At 42.9% G+C, this 18452-nt stretch overlaps 1 protein-coding gene across 2 annotated transcripts; it reads left to right on the plus strand.

Moving 5' to 3' along the window:
- The first annotated feature begins 905 nt into the window (after positions 1–905).
- LOC122651853 (pre-rRNA-processing protein TSR2 homolog) lies at positions 906–17970 on the plus strand. Of its 2 annotated transcripts, XM_043845421.1 has the most exons (5): positions 906–1179; positions 1434–1525; positions 16256–16369; positions 17591–17609; positions 17649–17970. In XM_043845421.1, the coding sequence occupies exons 1-5, from the start codon at positions 978–980 to the stop codon at positions 17819–17821; spliced, it is 600 nt and encodes a 199-aa protein (XP_043701356.1). In that variant the 5' UTR covers positions 906–977; the 3' UTR covers positions 17822–17970. The 2 variants fall into 2 exon arrangements, with proteins under 2 accessions (XP_043701356.1, XP_043701349.1); XM_043845414.1 differs by having other exon boundaries at positions 17591–17970.
- The last annotated feature ends 482 nt before the right edge of the window (positions 17971–18452 follow it).

Raw genomic sequence — 18452 nt, forward strand, 5'->3', positions numbered from 1 at the left:
TCCTCAAACTTTCTCCTTCCATGTTTCCACCTCCTCCCCTATCTTTATCTCTTCCGATTCCCTGCCTAGTACAGTTCCTGCAATTCCTCTCATAAGGGGGTGGAAATGACTACTTTACACTTGCCCGGGTGGGGTCCACCCCTCTTTTATTAGAGGCACTAGGGAACTGTACTGGATAGGGAATCACAGGAGATAATTGAATCGTTATCCCCTCCAATTCACTACCCCCTCCAATTCCTCCAATTCCTCACATGAGGGCGTAAATGATCATCCTACGAAAAATTATCACCTCAAGTTGCCTGCTCGTCAATTTCCTCAATTCCCTCTAATAGAGGGAAGTGGACCCCACCCAGGCAGTGTGTTTGGGTAGGGGTAGGGTGGTCATTTTTGCCCCCTATTAGATGGAATTGAGAAAATTGAGGGGCATGTAAATTGAGGGGATAAAGACCTCATCCTATCCCTTGCCCGAAAACACTGTGCAAGGTGGGGTCCACTCCCCCCTATTAGAGAAATTGGAGGAATTGAAGGTGCCCGCGAATTGGAGGTGATAATTATTATGAGATAATTCCTTCCCCCCCATCCTCCCCACGACAATTCACTGGGTGTTGCAAAAAGAATCAACTTGAAAATGAAAAAGTGCCAACCTTTTTTAATTTAATCCTGAGTCGAATGCCTCACTGAGTCGAGTTACGAGTCTCAACTTTCGAGTCAAGACTTACGAGTTGGACCTTTCTAGAATTCTATGTTCTTAAAAAGTCGGTATAATAATAGCGGGACAAACTGATCCGATTCCGAGTCTCTCTGCGATCCTTTGGTTGAGTGAGTTCTTTTCTCTCCCAAATCCCGATATATGCCCTCAAAGTAGCTCTCTGTTTCTCTCCGTTACTCCTCTGTGGGATTTACTGACGGCGAGGCCTTGCAAAGAGGGAAGGGCAGAAGCCAGAGAGAAAATTAGGGTTTGCACTGTAAGTGTTACGATGGATTCAGCTAAAGCTGGCCCAGTGCCTGCTCAACTTTCTCCAGAGGCGCTCTCTGTGTTCGCCGAAGGGATCTCTTTGCTGCTCTCTCGATGGACTTCACTTCAGATGGCCGTCCAGAATGAATGGGGCGGCAGAAATTCTCGCCAGAAATCCGACCAACTCGCCACTGATCTCATGTCGTGGTTTTCCCAATCTAAAGGTTCAATCCTATCTCGTTGACCGAAATCTTCGAAAATTTCCCTGTGCACCTTAATTGAATATAATTAGCGAACTTTCCTCTTTCGCTTCTATAGACAATGAAGGGATTAATGAAACTTTGGCTTAGTCGGTTGCAACATTTTTGTGGTTGCTGCAAATTGAGATGTTAGATGGGCTTCCGGGCGGTTTGAAGACTGATAATGTTAATTTAATTTTGAAGTGAATTCTTACTAGTCTTCATTTTCGTCTTTACAGAGCCACTTTATATTGATGATCTAGAAAATATGCTTGACGAGACCATGATGCTTTCTTTCAATGCGGAGATCGAGGACGGCAGCGTTGAGGAGGTATGTCTATTTCTTAATCACATTAGTTTGAAGCTCACGTTTAGGCTGCCATTGATTACAGGGTTTGCATAATGTTTGCCTTCTATGTCCGTTTCATGTACCTCATATTGATAGGATTCTCTTCACCCTCTCTTGATAAAAAATGTTGAACCCCAGTCTTCAAGAACCTGAATGGAGTGATTGGATTCTGAAGTTTGGATTTTAGTTTTGCACTTTCTTGATGAAATCGTTCATGGGCCTGAGGCCCAGCTGGTCCGCCCACATGGGGCAGGCCGGCTGAGCCGAAAACGAGAGAGAGAGAGGGACGGTCACTTAAGTGACCGATCCCTGATTGGCTTATCTCAGGGTTTGGCCTATAAATAGATATAAGGCATAAACCCGCATCACTGTAGCCTCTCAGTCTCAAGTCTGAACCACTGAAGGTGAGCAAGAGGTCTGCAGTGCCACATAGGTATCAAAGTATCCTCTTTATTGCCTGCCAATGAGCTGGCCCTGGGTTACTCTGGTAACGGCTCACCATGCCAACGGCAAAGCCAATATCTGGACGCGTGCACATCATCGCATACATCAGATTGTCTACTGCCGCTGCATAAGGTATTTTGAACATTTGGTTTTTCTCTTCATCACTCTTAGGGCATTGGTCTAAGCTCAAAGTGTATGCCTTGTCCATTGGAGTGTCAATGGGTTTCGAGTTGCTCATATGGAACCTTCCAGGACTTTCTTTATGTAAGTCTCTTGAGAAAAACTAAGAAGTCTCCTAGTGCGATCCCTCACAATCTTCACGCCCAACACAAAGTTAGCCTCACCCATGTTCTTCATCTTAAAAGTGGAGAACAACCACTCTTTGGTGGCGACAATCATTTCAATGTCATTCCCAGCCAACAAGATGTCGTCAACATACAATGATAGGATAAGAAACCCCGCCTTGGACCGTTTACCATATTAGAACTTATTCGAACTCACAAACTATGGAACATAGAAGCATAATAATATCAAACGGATCTTCATTATTCTTGCATACTCATTCACACATTGATTACAAAGAAGGGGCCTAATATATATAGGCCTAAGAGAAACTACTTACGTAATATAAGAGAAACTACTTACCTATAATAGTAGGTGTATATATGGGTGAAGGAATCCACATGTTGGAAACTCAATCACCTCTAAGGATTACAATATGATATTATATTATTCATGGAAGATTGAGAGAGAGATATTGAAGATTGCATAAGATTATGAACTTGATTCCTAATATTATATTATGAAATTGGGGTGCCCGCGCGTTTTGGAGCTGCTGCTGGTGCACGTAATTGAGCTTTTTGATTTTTTTGTGTTGTGGTCTTAAGCCCTCTACCTGAGGCACGCCCCTAAAAAGGGACTTCAACTCAGGGCACGACTTAAGGATGATGGAAATAGAAAAGGCAGAGATAAGAGGAAAGACAAAAGAAAGGTGGATAATTTTTGGATGCTTAGTATAATTGGGCCGACGATAGCGGAATTAGGCCATGATGGATGAGGTGGTGATGTTATTGCGGTTACAGACGTGAGATCTTAAAGAGGGAAGGGAGTAAAAGAAACTTATAGATCTAAACAATACTAAGAGCAAGGAAATCATAAAAAAAATAAAAAAAAAAAACTAGAAAGGGAAGCATGGCGCATCGAGTGCTCATTGGAGCCTTGAAGGAAGAATGGTGGATCGAGTGGTCATTGGAGCCTTGAAGGCTCTGATACCATATTAGAGATATATTAGGAATATATTAGTATTAGAATAAGAGAAGGATCGACTCAACAGCACATTAGGTAAGTAGTTTAGTTATATTAGGAATCAAGTTCATATCTCTTATTCTAATACTATAATATTCCTAATATATCTTTAATATGATATTATACTATTCATGGAAGATTGAGAGAGATATCTCAACAGCACATTAGGTAAGTAGTTTAGTTATATTAGGAATCAAGTTCATAATCTTATGGAATCTTCAATATATCTCTCTCAATCTTCCATGAATAGTATAATATCATATTGTAATCCTTATAGGTGATTGACTTTCCAACATGTGGATTCCTTCACTCATATAGACACCTACTATTATAGGTAAGTAGTTTCTCTTATATTAGGTAAGTAGTTTCTCTTAGGCCTATATATATTAGGCCCCTTCTTTGTAATCAATTAGTGAATGAGTATGCAATAATAATGAAAATCCGTTTAGTATTGTTCTGCTTCCATGTTCTATAGTTTATGAGTTCTAATACATACACACAGTGGTCCTCTTCAATCATGTCAAAACTCGCAGTGGTAATGGCATGGTGAAATCTAATGTACCACTGCCTAGGCGATTGCTTAAGGCCATAGATGGAACGTTTGAGACGGCATACTTTGCGTTCATGCCCCTTCTTCTCAAAGCCCACAGGCTGAGTCGTAAAGATCTCTTCGTCCAGTTCTCCATTGAGAAAAACAGTTTTAACATCCATTTGGTAGAATTCCAAATCCAATTTTGCGACAATGGCTATAATGAGGCGTATTGATGCCATTCTCACCACAGGGGAGAACGTCTCATCATAGTTTATACCCTCCTTTTGGGTATTTCTCTTTGCCACAAGACGTGCCTTATACTTGTCAATTGATCCATCTGCCTTTCGTTTGACCTTTAGGACCCACTTGTTCCCGATGGCCTTGCGCCCAGGTGGAAGATCAACTAACTCCCAGACTTGGTTTTTGCTCATAGAACTCAACTCATCTTCCATAGCAGCTTGCCACATTTCCTTAGTTGGAGAAGAGAGCGCCTCACTCACTGAGGCTGGCTCATCCTCATCCCTCGGGGCACAGACGAGGGCAGCGTTCCCTTCAATCTCAAAACAATGTCGAGGAACGTGTCCACGTGCGCTTTTACGCGCGGAGGGTTCTTAACGCGCGGGTTGTGCGCTTTCATTAGGTAGCGCACTCCCACTGGGCTGATGATCACTCTTACCCTCTCTGGCGATCTCTTGATGAGTGTTTTATTCCTCACCCTCGCCAATAGTAGGTGAGACGCTTTCCTCAGTCTCTATCTCAAAAAGATCAAGGTCTTGCTAGCGTCACTAATGCTAGGGAAATCGGTCTCTAAAAATCCCATATTGCGGGACTCACTCTCTGTCATTCCTCCAGCTTGATGTTCACCGTACACTACATAGCCTTTTGAGGTATCGGAACATCTTATAAAGATACTCTTTTTAGCTCTAGGGCCAAGTTTTCGAAACTTATGGGAGGTACTATAAACATATCCTGCACATCCCCATGGTCGCATATGCCCCAAAGTGGGCTTTGCGCCTTTCCACAATTCATAGGGAGTGGAGGGAACTGACTGTGATGGCACGCGGTTAAGGACGTAGGCAGCGGTCAACATAGCATCCCCCCAGAAAGATATTGGGAGGTTGGCCTGCGCCATCATTGATCTAACCATATCTAAAAGCGTCCTATTCCTCTGCTCCGTTACACCATTTTGCTGTGGAGTGGGGGGAATAGTCAGCTGCCTAGTGATTCCTTTTTCCTCACACATCTCTTTAAATTGATCGGACAAATATTTGCGTCCTCGGTCAGTGCGCAGAGTTTTTAACCTCTTGCATTTCTGATTCTCAACCTCTGCTACAAAGCGTTTGAAGCAATCTAGCGCTTCATAGCGGTGAGCGATCAGATACACATAACCATATCGCGAATAATCATCGATAAAGGTGGGAAAATAGGAAGCACCATGATGTGCCTTCACGTTCGTTGGTCCGCAGATGTCCGAATGGACAAGATCTAGGGTCTGGGTTGCCCGTTTAGCCTTTCCAAAAGGCTTTCGGTGGGCCTTACCCGCTAAACAGGCCTCACATGTCTGTAGGTTGACTTTAGCGAGTGAGCCAAGAAGGCCTTCTCAAGCTAGCTAGCCCATCCTATCTCGACCTATGTGTCCTAGTCTAGCATGCCAAGTAATTGAATCAGGACTAGTATTAGAATCAACTACTAAAGATGAAGAGGAAACAATAGAAATTATCAAATCTAATTTAATAAAACCATTCTCAAGTCTACAATATTCAAAACTACTACCATCCAATCGAATCTCAAAAGAGTCACTATAAAAAATAAAGGAATATCCTAAAGTCAATAATGCAGTAACAGAAAGTAGATTATGCTGGATTTCTGGTGCGTATAGCACATCATGAAGTGGCAAGATGTGCCCAGTGCGTTAGGTGAGTTGGTAGGTACCAACTCCTCGAACTGCTTCACTTGTGCCATTCCCCATGTAGATACTTTGGGCGCCATCTGGAATCTTTCTATAATCTTCGAACCCTCCTCGATCTCACGCTATGTGTCTTGTTGCACCTGTATCCACAATCCAATCAGATTGGGTTTGGACAACCAAAACGTGTGTATATACAAAAGTACAAGGAGAGAGGCAGAAATGGTACCTGCTTCGCTTCAGTGCAGTCACGAGTGAAGTGCCCCATCTTCTGGCAGTTATAGCACTTGACCTTGGTGATATCTTTCTTTCCACCTCGCTTGCCACGTTGGCGCTTGGTGATCTTACGCCCAGTTGGCGTAGCTTTCTGAGCTTGATCCTGATTCCTAGTGTTTCTCTGTCTTTTGCGCTTAAACCCATTCTTGCGCTGCCCCGCTTGGGCGACAAGGGCATGTGATTGGGTCGCCTCTAGGCGCTCCGCCTCTAGTTCCACATGAGGGCAATGCCATTAAATGTCTTGACAGTGTCGTTATGTGTCAGAACTATTTTCATTTGCCCCTAGGAATCAGGCAACGTCCTGATGACGGCCTGTACTTGCTGCTCATCGGTAAGGTGTACCCCAGCATCATCCAACTTCTGGATCATGTTTTTCACGACCCTAAGATGTTCAACCATACTGTGCTTGGGGTCCTTACGGTACATCTCAAACTTCAAGGTTATGGACCTAAGTCTGGTAGTGGATGTACCGCCACAGTCGAGCCTTTCTTGGTCCCACATGGACTTGGCAGTCTCGTACTTCTCATATTGGCCGATGAGATCATCGTGCATCGTGCTTAACATAAGAAAATGCGCACTACGATCTCTCTTAAACCAATTGTTGTAAGCCTCTTTTTCTTGACGGTGACGGGTGGTAGTACCCACTTCGGGTGAGGCCCTCTCAGTGGTCAGGAGGTTTAGGTAATCTTGCTCATTAAGCAAGAACTTGGCCGCCTTTCTGTGCCACATGTCATAGTTGGTGCCATCCAACTTGTTGCTTTGGTGAAGGTCAGCAACAGCACTTTTCGAGGTCATCACTACAATGTGCAAGGGAGGACATTTAGTATACATCCATAAATCCAAAAATTTGTTCAAGAAACCTTAATTGAAATTAATATTACCCTTCCCCACACGGTGAGACCAAAAACTTCGCTAAGCTGGTAATCAAATCTCACATTGTGTGGGTCTGGGATTGATTTCGAACAAAAATAGGAGGAAATGACATCTCCTAACCACAATTTAATGCGCCATACACTTGGGTGCACATGGTATTCAATAAAGAGACCCAGTTTGGTACTTGAAGTGACTTGCCGAGTCGATACTAGGTTGTGATACGCAGTGCAGTAGCTCCCATTACATGGCTTCTCAAAAAATATTAAAAATACAACCGGCTCTTTACATTTAAGATCCCTACTACAAACTACCAGCGAGCACTGCACTTTGTATCACTTCCAGGTACCAACTCTAACGCACATCTATCCAAATAAAACACATCACTTGACAAGTATCAAATCCATCCCATGAAAATATAAAAAATAATAAAACACATGGTTGCATGGGATGGGGTGTTTGACAGCGATACCCTAATGGCAGCGTCGAGGAATCATATGTTTCTTTATTATCAAAGTGGCCCCGGGGGATCTCCAATACACATGAGAAAAATATGGGGCGATTTTGGGCAAAACCCTATCTCCCATTTTTCTTCCATGGATCTCACATAATGATTTCTCATTAGTGGGGGGTTGTACATGACATAAATAAAATACCCCAAAACGAGAAACCCTACAGGGGAGATCCCCAAAATTTGTTAGGGGCCACAAGAACAAATCACAAATACAAGGTATGCTTCAATAAAGAAACCACATGAATAACATATCATGGACAAACCCCAATGCATGCATAACAAAATAAAGCATATGCATATAACAAGTACCATATCACATGCATATAGTTATAACCAAACACCAAAACTGCATATATTTCCAAAAGTATGCATCTATGCAATATATTTCCAAAAAAAAGATATGCAATCGGTTATAACCATAATAAAAAAAAAAAAACCATACAACATTAGGTTTTTTTTTTTTTAAAAACCTGCTGCAGCCATACTTGGCGCTGCTGAGCATTGCTGCTGCCCCAGCTTGCTGCGTGCATGCAGTTGCGGCAGCCGCTGCCGCACGGGGCTGGCCCCTCCCCTTCTTCCCTTCGCGTTTTTCACTCCTGTGCGCACTTGCACACAGTCGCAGTAGCAGCCGCGTGCTGCTGCCTTGCTGTGCGCCAGTGGCCGCGGCCTCCATGTGGTATCACCGAATGGGAAGAATAGCAAAGGAAGGGGGAAAAAAAAAAAAGAAAAAGGAAGAAGAAAGAAAAGAGAAACGATTGTGCAACTTTCCAAATTTTTTTTTTTAATCTCTGAAAAAAAAAAATCATGTGCGAACCGCAAACCCTAATGGCTACAGTGATAAAAAAAATATTTTTGGGAAGCTGCACAATCGTTTCTCTTTTCTTTCTTCTTCCTTTTTCCCCTCCCTTCCTTTGCTGTTTTTCCCATTCAATGAATCATATGGTGGCTGCAGCCCTTGGCGCACAGCGAGGCAGCAGCGCGCGGCTGTGTGTAAGTGCGCAGGAGAGGGAAACAGAAGGGAAGAAGGGGAGGAGCCAGTCGCGTGCGGCAGAGGCAGAGGCAGCAGCAGCAGTAGGCCTCGGCCTGCGGCTGCTGCGACCGCGTGCGCACAGCAGGCTGGGGCAGCAGCCATGCTCGGCAGTGCCAAGCATGGCTGCAGCAGGTTTTTAAAAAAAAAGAAAAGGATCCTGCGGCAGCAGCCATGCTTGGCAGCGCCAAGCACGACGCTGCAACAGTTTACAAAAAAAAAAAAGAGAAGCTGCTGCCTAGGCAGCAGCACGTTTAAAGAGAAGAAGAAGAAAGAGGAAAAGAAAAAAAAAAAACTGATATTTTTTTATGGTTTGTTTTTTTTTGGTATAAAACAGATGCATATATGATTTGTATTTTAGTTATAACTATATGCATAATATGGGGTTTTTGGTTCTAACAATATGCATGTGATATGGTTCTTATTATATGCATATGCTTTATTTTGTCATGCATGCATTGGGGTTTGTCTATGATATGTTATTCATGTGGTTTCTTTATTGAAGCATACCTTGTATTTGTGATTTGTTCTTGTGGCCCCTAACAAATTTTGGGAATCTCCCCTGAAGGGTTTCTCGTTTTGGGGGTATTTTATTTATGTCATGTGCAACCCCCCACCAATAAGAAACCATTTTGTGAGATCCATTGGAGAAAAATGGGAGATATGGTTTTGCCCCAAATTGCCCCATATTTTTCTCGTGTATTGGAGATCCCCCAAGGCCACTTTGTTAATAAAGAAACATATGATTCCCCCCATTGCGGTACAGACCGATTTGACGTTGCCATTAGGGTATCGCTGTCAAACACCCCATCCCATGCAACCATGTGTTTTATTATTTTTATATCTTCATGGGATGGATTTGATACTTGTCAAGTGATGTGTTTTATTTGGATAGATGTGCATTAGAGTTGGTACCTGGAAGTGATACAAAGTGCAGTGCTCGCCGGTAGTTTGTAGTAGGGATCTTAAATGTAAAGAGCCGGTTGTATTTTTTAATATTTTTTGAGAAGCCATGTAATAGGAGCTACTGCATTGCGTATCACAACCTAGTATCGACTCGGCATGTCACTTCAAGCACCAAACTGAGTTTCTTTATTGAGTCCCTTGCGCACCCGAGTGTATGGCGCATTAAATTGTGGTTAGGAGATGCCATTTTCTCTTATTTTTGTTCGAAATCAATTAAAGTTATACTTCCCCGGACCCACACAATGTGAGATTTGATTACCAGCTTAGCGAAGTTTTTGGTCTCACCGTGTGGGGAAGGGTACCATTAATTTTAATTAGGGTTTCTTGAACAAATTTTTGGATTTATGGATGTATACTAAATGTCCTCCCTTGCACATTGTAGTGATGGCCTCGAAAAGTGTTGTTGCTGACCTTAACCAAGGTAACAAGTTGGATGGCACCAACTATGACATGTGGCATCGAAAGGCCAAGTTCTTGCTTAATGAGCAAGATTACCTAGACCTCTTGACCATTGAGATGGCCCCACCCGAAGTGGGTACTACCGCCCGTTATCGTCAAGAAGAAGAGGCTTACGACAATTGGTTTAAGAGAGATTGTAGTACGCGCTTTCTTATGTTAAACACGATGCACGATGATCTTATCGGTCAGTATGAGAAGTACGAGACTGCCAAGTCCATGTGGGACCAGGTAAGGCTCGACTGTGGTAGTACATCCACGACCAGACTTAGGTCCATGACCTTGAAGTTTGAGATGTACCGTAAGGACCCCAAACACATTATGGTTGAACATCTCAGGGTCGTGAAAGACATGATTCGGAAATTGGATGATGTTGGGGTACATTTTACCGATGAGCAGCAAGTACAGGCCATCATCAGGACGTTGCCTGATTCCTGGGGGCAAATGAAGATAGTTCTGACACATAACGACACTGTCAAGACATTTAATGACATTGCCGCTCATGTGGAACTAGAGGCGGAGCGCCTAAAGGCGACCCAATCACATGCCTTTGTCGCCCAAGCGGTGTAGCACAAGAATGGGTCTAAGCGCAAGAGACAGAGAAACACTGGGAATCAGGATCAAGCTCAGAAAACTGCGCCAACTGGGCGTAAGACTACCAAGCGCCAACGTGGCAAGCAAGGTGGAAAGAAAGATATCATCAAGGTCAAGTGCTCTAACTGCCAGAAGATGGGGCACTTCGCTCGTGACTGCACTGAAGCTAAGCAGGTACCATTTCTGCCTCTCTCTCCTTATACTTTTGTATGTACACACGTTTTGGTTGCCCAAACCCAATCTGATTGGATTGTAGATATAGGTGTAACAAGAGACATAGCGCGAGATCGAGGAGGGTTTGTAGATTATAGAAAGATTCCGGATGGCGCCCAAAGTATCTACATGGGGAATGACACAAGTGAAACAATTCGAGGAGTTGGTACCTACCAGCTCACCTTGCGCACTGGGCGCATCTTGCTACTTCATGATGTGCTATACGCACCAGAAATTCAGCATAATCAACTTTCCGTTACTGCATTATTGACTTTAGGATATTCCTTTATTTTTTATGGTGACTCTTTTGAGATTCGATTGGATGGTAGTAGTTTTGGATATTGTAGACTTGAGAATGGTTTTATTAAGTTAGATTTAATAATTCCTATTATATCCTCTTCATCTTTTGTAGTTGATTCTAATACTAGTCCTGATTTAATTACTTGGCATGCCAGACTAGGACACATAGGTCGAGATAGGATGGAACGGCTAGCTCGAGAAGGCCTTCTTGGCTCACTCACCAAAGTCAACCAACCAACATGTGAGGCCTGTTTAGCGGGTAAGGCCCACCGGAAGCCTTTTGTAAAGGCTAAACGGGCAACCCAGACCCTAGAGCTTGTCCATTCGGACATCTGCGGACTAATAAACGTGAAGGTAAGTCATGGTGCTTCCTATTTTCTTACCTTTATCGATGATTATTCGCGATATGGTTATGTGTATTGATCGCTCACCGCTACGAAGCGCTAGGTTGCTTCAAACGCTTTGTAGCAGAGGTTGAGAATCAGCAAGACAAGAGGTTAAAAACTCTGCACACTGACCGAGGACGCGAGTATTTGTCCGATTAATTTAAAGAGATGTGTGAGGAAAAAGGAATCACTAGGCAGCTGACTATTCCCCACACTCCACAACAAAATGGTGTAGCAGAGCGGAGAAATAGGACGCTTTTAAATATGGTTAGATCGAAGATGGCGCAGGCCAACCTCCCAATATCCTTCTGGGGGGATGTATGTTTACCGCTGCCTACGTCCTTAACCGCGTGCCGTCACAGTTAGTTTCCTCAACTCCCTATGAATTGTGGAAAGGAGCAAAGCCCACTTTGGGGCATATGCGACCATAGGGATGTGCAGGATATGTTCATAGTACCTCCCATAAGTTAAACTTGGCCCTAGAGCTAAAAAGAGTATCTTTATAAGATATTCCGATACCTCGAAAGGCTATGTAGTGTACGGTGAATGTCAAGATGGAGGAATGACAGAGAGTGAGTCCTGCGATGTGGATTTTTTAGAGACTGATTTCCCAAGCATTAGTGACGCTAGCAGAGACCTTGATCTTTTTGAGATAGAGACTGATGAAAGCGTCTCACCTACTCTTGGCGAGGGTGAGGAATTAAACACTCATCAAGAGATCGCCAGAGAGGGTGAGAGTGATCATCAGCCCAATGGGAGTGCGCTACCTAATGAAAGTGCACAACCCGCGGGTCAAGAACCTTCTGCGCGAAAAAGCGCACATGGACACGTTCCCCGACGTCTTTTTGAGATTTAAGGGGACGTTGCCCTTGTCTGTGCCCCGAGGGATGAGGATAAGCCAGCCTCAGTGAGTGAGGCGCTCTCTTCTACAGCTAAGGAAATGTGGCAAGCTGTTATGGAAGATGAGTTGAGTTATATGAGCAAGAACCAAGTCTGGGAGTTAGTTGATCTTCCACTTGGGCGCAAGGCCATCGGGAACAAGTGGGTCCTAAAGGTCAAGCGAAAGGCAGATGGATCAATTGACAAGTATAAGGCTTGTCTTGTGGCGAAGGGATATACCCAAAAGGAGGGTATAGACTATGATGAGACATTCTCCCCTGTGGTGAGAATGACCTCAATTCGCCTCATTCTAGCCATTGTCGCAAAGTTGGATTTGGAACTCTACCAAATGGACGTTAAAACTGCTTTTTTCAATGGAGAACTGGACGAGGAGATCTTTATGGCTAAGCCTGTGGCCTTTGAGAAGAAGGGACATGAGCGCAAAGTATGCCGTCTCAAACGTTCCATCTATGGCCTTAAGCAATCGTCCATGCAATGGTACATTAGATTTCACCATGCCATTACCACTGCGGGTTTTGACATGATTGAAGAGGACAACTGTGTGTATGTTAAACGGTCTAAGGCGGGGTTTCTTATCCTATTGTTGTATGTTGACGAGATCTTGTTGGCTGGGAATGACATTGAAATGATTGTCGCTACCAAAGAGTGGTTGTCCTCCACTTTTGAGATGAAGGACATGGGTCAGGCCAACTTTGTGTTGGGCGTGAAGATTGTGAGGGATCTCACTAGGAGACTTTTTAGTTTGTCTCAAGAGACTTACATAAAGAAAGTCCTGGAGCAGTTCCATATGAGCAACTTGAAACCCATTGACCCTCCAATGGACAAGGCATGCACTTTGAGCCTAGACCAATGCCCTATGAGTGATGAAAAGAGAAACCAAATGTTCAAAATACCATATGCAGTGGCAGTAGGCAGTCTGATGTATGTGATGATGTGCACGCGTCCAAATATTTGCTTTGCCGTTGGCATGGTGAGCCGTTGCCAGAGTAACCCAGGGCCAACTCATTGGCAGATAATAAAGATGGTACTTCGATACCTACGTGGCACTGCAGACCTCTTGCTTACCTTCAGTGGTTCAGACTTGAGACTGAGAGGCTATAGTGATGCTGATTGGGCTAGTGATAGAGACGAGCGTAAGTCCACTTCGGGGTATGCGTTTGTCCTGGGAGGCGGGGCTGTCACTTGGAGTAGTAAGAAACAGACCTGCATCGCCCTGTCCACGATGGAGTCAGAGTACGTCGCATGTTCGACAGCAGTACAGGAGGCCATTTGGCTCAGGAGGTTCTTGCAGAGACTTAGCGTTTCTGCTCACTCAAACGACGATGTGCTTATACACTGTGACAGCACGGCAGCGCTTGCATTTGAGAAGGACCCCAAATTCCATGGTAGAGCCAACACATTGACATACGGTATCACTACATTCGAGGCATGGTAGCGCGAGGTGAAGTTGTTTTGCAGCATATCTCCACTGGCAATATGTTGGCTGATCCGTTGACTAAGCCCATTGCCAGAGATGTTTTCCTAGTTCACGTTAGGAACTTGGGACTCAGGCGGATCTGATATGTATTTGTTTTGGGAACACTTTGTTTGTGATGGACATTTATCTGTATTTCTCTTACATTTATTGATGAGCATATATTTGTTTGAGTAATATTGTGTGTATACATTCATTGTTTGTAAAGATGTCGCCAGGTATAGAATCGACCCACTCACACGGGTGATTAGCCTCGGCGCTGGGGTGTAGCGAGCGAGTTGAGCCCATGACCATGTATGCTCTATGGCGCCTTAGTTAGAGCTAAGATGAGACATTTACTTGGTCCAACTTGGAAGATACCACACTTCTAAGTAGCCTGTTGGAAGCCAGATGTGGGGTTCTAGGCAGAAACCATGAGGGTGACTGCGCTAGAAACTCAGGTTAGGCGCTTAGAGAAGCAACTAGACTAAGATCTGTATGGCGTTTATTTATTGCGAGTGACATGCCTACCCTATTGGGAGTTACGCCATAGTATGCACATCATACTGCATGTGCTCATGTCGACCGATAGTGAGAGTGACTGAATGGATCCCTGCTTCGTCACTGTGTGAGCCACGTGGATTATATTAATCCCACAGTACCCTTATTACCTGAGACAATGTCATGAAAAAGACATCCAATGACGCTACTTTGACCTTCTCCTTAGGACCATGGATGATGCGGTCCAGCAGGAACCGATTGGGAAAGCTGTTGGGGATATTTGGATTGACATGAGGGGCCCAGGGAAAACCATTGGACGTTACACCTTTGTTATGTGACTCATTGCCCGGGCGACATGTCGTGTTTGTGATCGACGCAGTCATGAGTACATTACATACCAAGGATTAACACTGCTCATCATGAGGGGTCGAGAGTGTTAGATTGGGTGTAAGTAGATCGTTTGGGGTATTTCGAGACTTTTGAGAGTGATGTACTATGTTGGCTAGATGGAAGTTTGATATAGTACTCCTACCTTGTATCATCTCGACAGGTCGCACGCCCCATTACCTATATAGAGGATAACGCAGAATGAGAGAAACTTGAATGCATGATATATGCGCCCTGTGTGGGCGAGTGGGAGATGTAAATCGTTCATGGGCCTGAGGCCCAGCTGGTCCGCCCACATGGGGCAGGCTGGCTGAGCCGAAAAGGAGAGAGAGAGAGAGGGACGGTCACTTAAGTGACCGATCCCTCCTCTGATTGGCTTATCTCAGGGTTTAGCCTATAAATAGATATAAGGCATAAACCCCAAGTGTGCATTAATCGATTAGATCTCTCCCTCTTTCAAGTTATGTGTTATCCTAGGGTTTCCATTCAGTTGCCTAGGGTTTTGTGGTGTGGGTTTCTCTATGGAGAGAGAAGCCAGGGGAGATCGCGGAGTGCTCGTAACTGCAAGCCGCATTCGATTGTCCCTTCCCTTGCGATTCCATTTGGTTCAGGTAATCCCTAAACTTCTTTTGCATATGGAATAGAATGCATGTTTCCCTAACACTTGAAATATCAATTGGATGGGGAATAGTCATGTGGTATGTGGATCATCTGAAAACATAATCTGTCGAACTCAATTATGATTATAACCTTTCCTTTTGAACGAACAAGGAAGAATCTTATTGCCAGGAAAAAGGGTATTCAAGAAAAAATAGGACTAGACTCCCTTCTAAGGATCAACTGGTTTTACTGGATTCTCAAGATCCTTTGCAATGCTAACTCATCTATCAATTGTTGGCTGACTTGGCGTCTAATGGTATGATTGTCATTCCAGAATAGGGATATAATTTGTGAGGTGGTCCTTTCTTCCACACCTCTACCATTTCATTCTCCCCCAACAACCCCTTATTGCAGCATAAGGTAATTAAGAGAAAAAGAAGACTTTCCACGTGGATAGCTGGTTCTTCTGGTTAAAACATCGTTCAAGGGGCTCCATATATCCAAGGTTCCATGATCTTCACTGTTTTTAGTATGGAAAAACAGAAATATCTTTCTTTTCTGTACATGGTAGTTTTGGGTATTTTGTTGGACGTTTGAGATCAGTGATATGTATTATAGTCTTCTTCCAGTAAAGCTCTTACAAAGTTTAGGTTCATTGATGACTAAAAAGTTCGGTTTAATTGTTAGTCATGTTTGGTTGCTTTAGGGCTTCATTGTGGCTTACTGTGCTTTAGTTTAGTGAGTCATTGCTGTCTTTTAAAAAGCCAAGATGTCAAGTATCATGTTGGCATATTGTACCATTTATTGTCTTGCAAGTTTTAAGGTGTATGTTCCCTAGGTTTAAGTTTCTTGAAGTTGTTATTTGGTCGGCTATTTAGATGCATTTGTGACTCTGAAATATGTGAATCCATTCTAAGTTGTGACTCTTTTATTCCTAGATGGTACAAAGAATTTTTAGGCTTTATGTTAAACATTTCTAAGCATTTATGGATGAAAGCCCGAAATTTGAATTTGTATTATGAATCTTTAGTCTTGCATAAATGACTTTTGAAGCTTATGTATGCTTTTATATCTTCAATCAGGTAGCGGAACAGTTGATGATTATGCATGAGGACTGCCTACAAGGCAACTGTGAGTCAGTTGAGAAGCTGAGGAAATCCAGCTCAGGGGCAGAAGCTGTTTCTCGAAGCAGACAGGTAACTTATAGACTTCGGATGGTTTTATGCGAAATTATTTACCTATATCTGTTTAAGGCAATATCTATGGATCCTTTTCATCTACATACACCCCTCCAAGGTGAAAAAAAAAGAATTCTTTGTTCTGGAATTTCTCCTCTGTTTCATTCATGAGGCTGAAAGTGTGTTTTCCATACCGAGGAAGGAGAAATTTCTTTGTCAAACACACATAATTCTGGTAGTTTTGTTAATTCACCTTTGATTGGGTGGGTTATCATATCGGAATTTTTGGGTTAATTTGATAATCATTTTTGTTCTTCTGTTAATCTTATTCGCTAGTCATGAACTATTCTGTGGGTTTTATGAATATTCACTGAAATTTTATTCTCAGAATTTTCTCATATTTTTGAGAAAAGATTTTCAGTTGTTTGGGATATATACACACAAGCAACTTTTCTTGGGCTGTGCAAGTGTATCTGTGGATAGATGGAGCTTTCTTATATGTTTTCTATGAGTAGCTATGATATGGGTTAGCACCATATAAATATGATAGCTGATTTCCAAATGGCAATATAAGAATTTGACCCGCAACTAGAACTTTTTCTTCTTTACCCAGGAGATGAGATGAACAAGAGATTTTTTCTGCAAGCCCTGTGCCTTTTATTGGTGATGGCATGTGTTCTCTTTGTGTATTTTTCTCATTGAGATATGTCAAGTGATGTTTCATGTCCTTGACTGAATTCAGTGTAGTGGGATCCCGGTGTGTGTGTGTGTGTGTGTGTGTGTATGAGAGAGAGAGAGAGAGAATACTGTTTCTGTTTTTGCATAAAGTCTCTTGCCTATCTGATGTTTTTGGGCACTGACAGTATCTTTTGTGTGTCTGTATTTGCGATGGTATGTTTTCCCTTTGTGCAATTGCTCATTGAGATATGTCAAGCGATGCTTCATGTCCTTGATTGAATTCAGTGTAGTGGGATTCTGGAGGGAGATTGCACTGTTTCTGCATCAAGTCTCTTGCCTATCTGATTGATGTTTTTGAGCACTGACAGTATACTTTGTGTGCCTGTATACCCATGTTTGTGGTCTTATAACATATCCTACATAATAGAGAGGGGAGCACATATTGATCTCAGTTCGGTTGAGAGGGGGTTATGGTTATCATGACCAAATTTCATTATTATGAGGATTATTGGGGGAATTTCCGGTACTCCTTTTTGACATTTTCTTTAATCTTTGTGACAGATGGTCAATGATGATGATGGTGATGATGATGGTGATGATGATGATGATGATGATGATGATGAGAGCTCGGATGATGGGTCATCTAATATGGTAATGGACGAGCTGAAGCCTACGTTAAATCCAAAGCCAGAGCCTATGTCAGTGGATGTGCAGAGGCCGAGAGAAACCGTGGAAGCTGAAGATGGTTGGACAGTTGTTGGTCCCAGGCGGAACAAGGGTAAGAGAAATTAGGATGACGAGCTTGAGTTTGCTCCCCCCTTCGAGTTATAGGGTTTTTCTTTTTTTTGTCTGTTAAATACTCTGTATGCCAAGTTTTGGTTTGGATTATCTAAACACCTGGTGCTTTGATCAGTGATCTCGTAAAAAATCTATCTATTGATGTATATTATCTTCTTTTTTTGATGTGTAAAAGATACTACTATTAAGAGATAAAGAGCATCCTCATCTACATGTGTATTGATTTTACTGACTCTAGCTCTTATGGGTAGTTGATGGTTTACCAAAATAAAACATCTTTCTTGTTTAACAACATTAACTGTTTCAGTCAATTCAAATGGTAATGGTGGTGTTTCCTAATTGCTTGGCTTTTTGCAATCCTTCGAGCATTTCCATTCCATTGCCTTCGACTCCTGTGTGCTCCTTGTATAGCCAAAGTTCAAAGGTGCGTTCACAAATTCTAAACTAATAACAGTCACAGTTGCCCAACCTGCTACATCCGATTTGTAAAAAAACTCCCATCACAAATTACGATGCATGAATTAGGAAGGAATAGCCCATGATACATATGTGCTGATTAGTGACCCTCCGCAGAAGTGATTTTTGTGTTTTTTTTTTTTTTTAATTCTTGAGAACAATTTTAGAG

Source organism: Telopea speciosissima, chromosome 1, assembly GCF_018873765.1.
Source record: "Telopea speciosissima isolate NSW1024214 ecotype Mountain lineage chromosome 1, Tspe_v1, whole genome shotgun sequence".
NCBI lineage: Eukaryota > Viridiplantae > Streptophyta > Magnoliopsida > Proteales > Proteaceae > Telopea > Telopea speciosissima.

Coding starts and splice junctions, on each gene's coding strand:
- LOC122651853 (XM_043845414.1), top strand. CDS start 978: ATGGATTCAGCTAAAGCTGGCCCAGTGCCTGCTCAACTTTCTCCAGAG. Junction 1,526..16,255: donor AGGACGGCAGCGTTGAGGAG/GTATGTCTATTT, acceptor ATCTTCAATCAG/GTAGCGGAACAGTTGATGAT. Junction 16,370..17,590: donor CTGTTTCTCGAAGCAGACAG/GTAACTTATAGA, acceptor TCTTTGTGACAG/ATGGTCAATGATGATGATGG.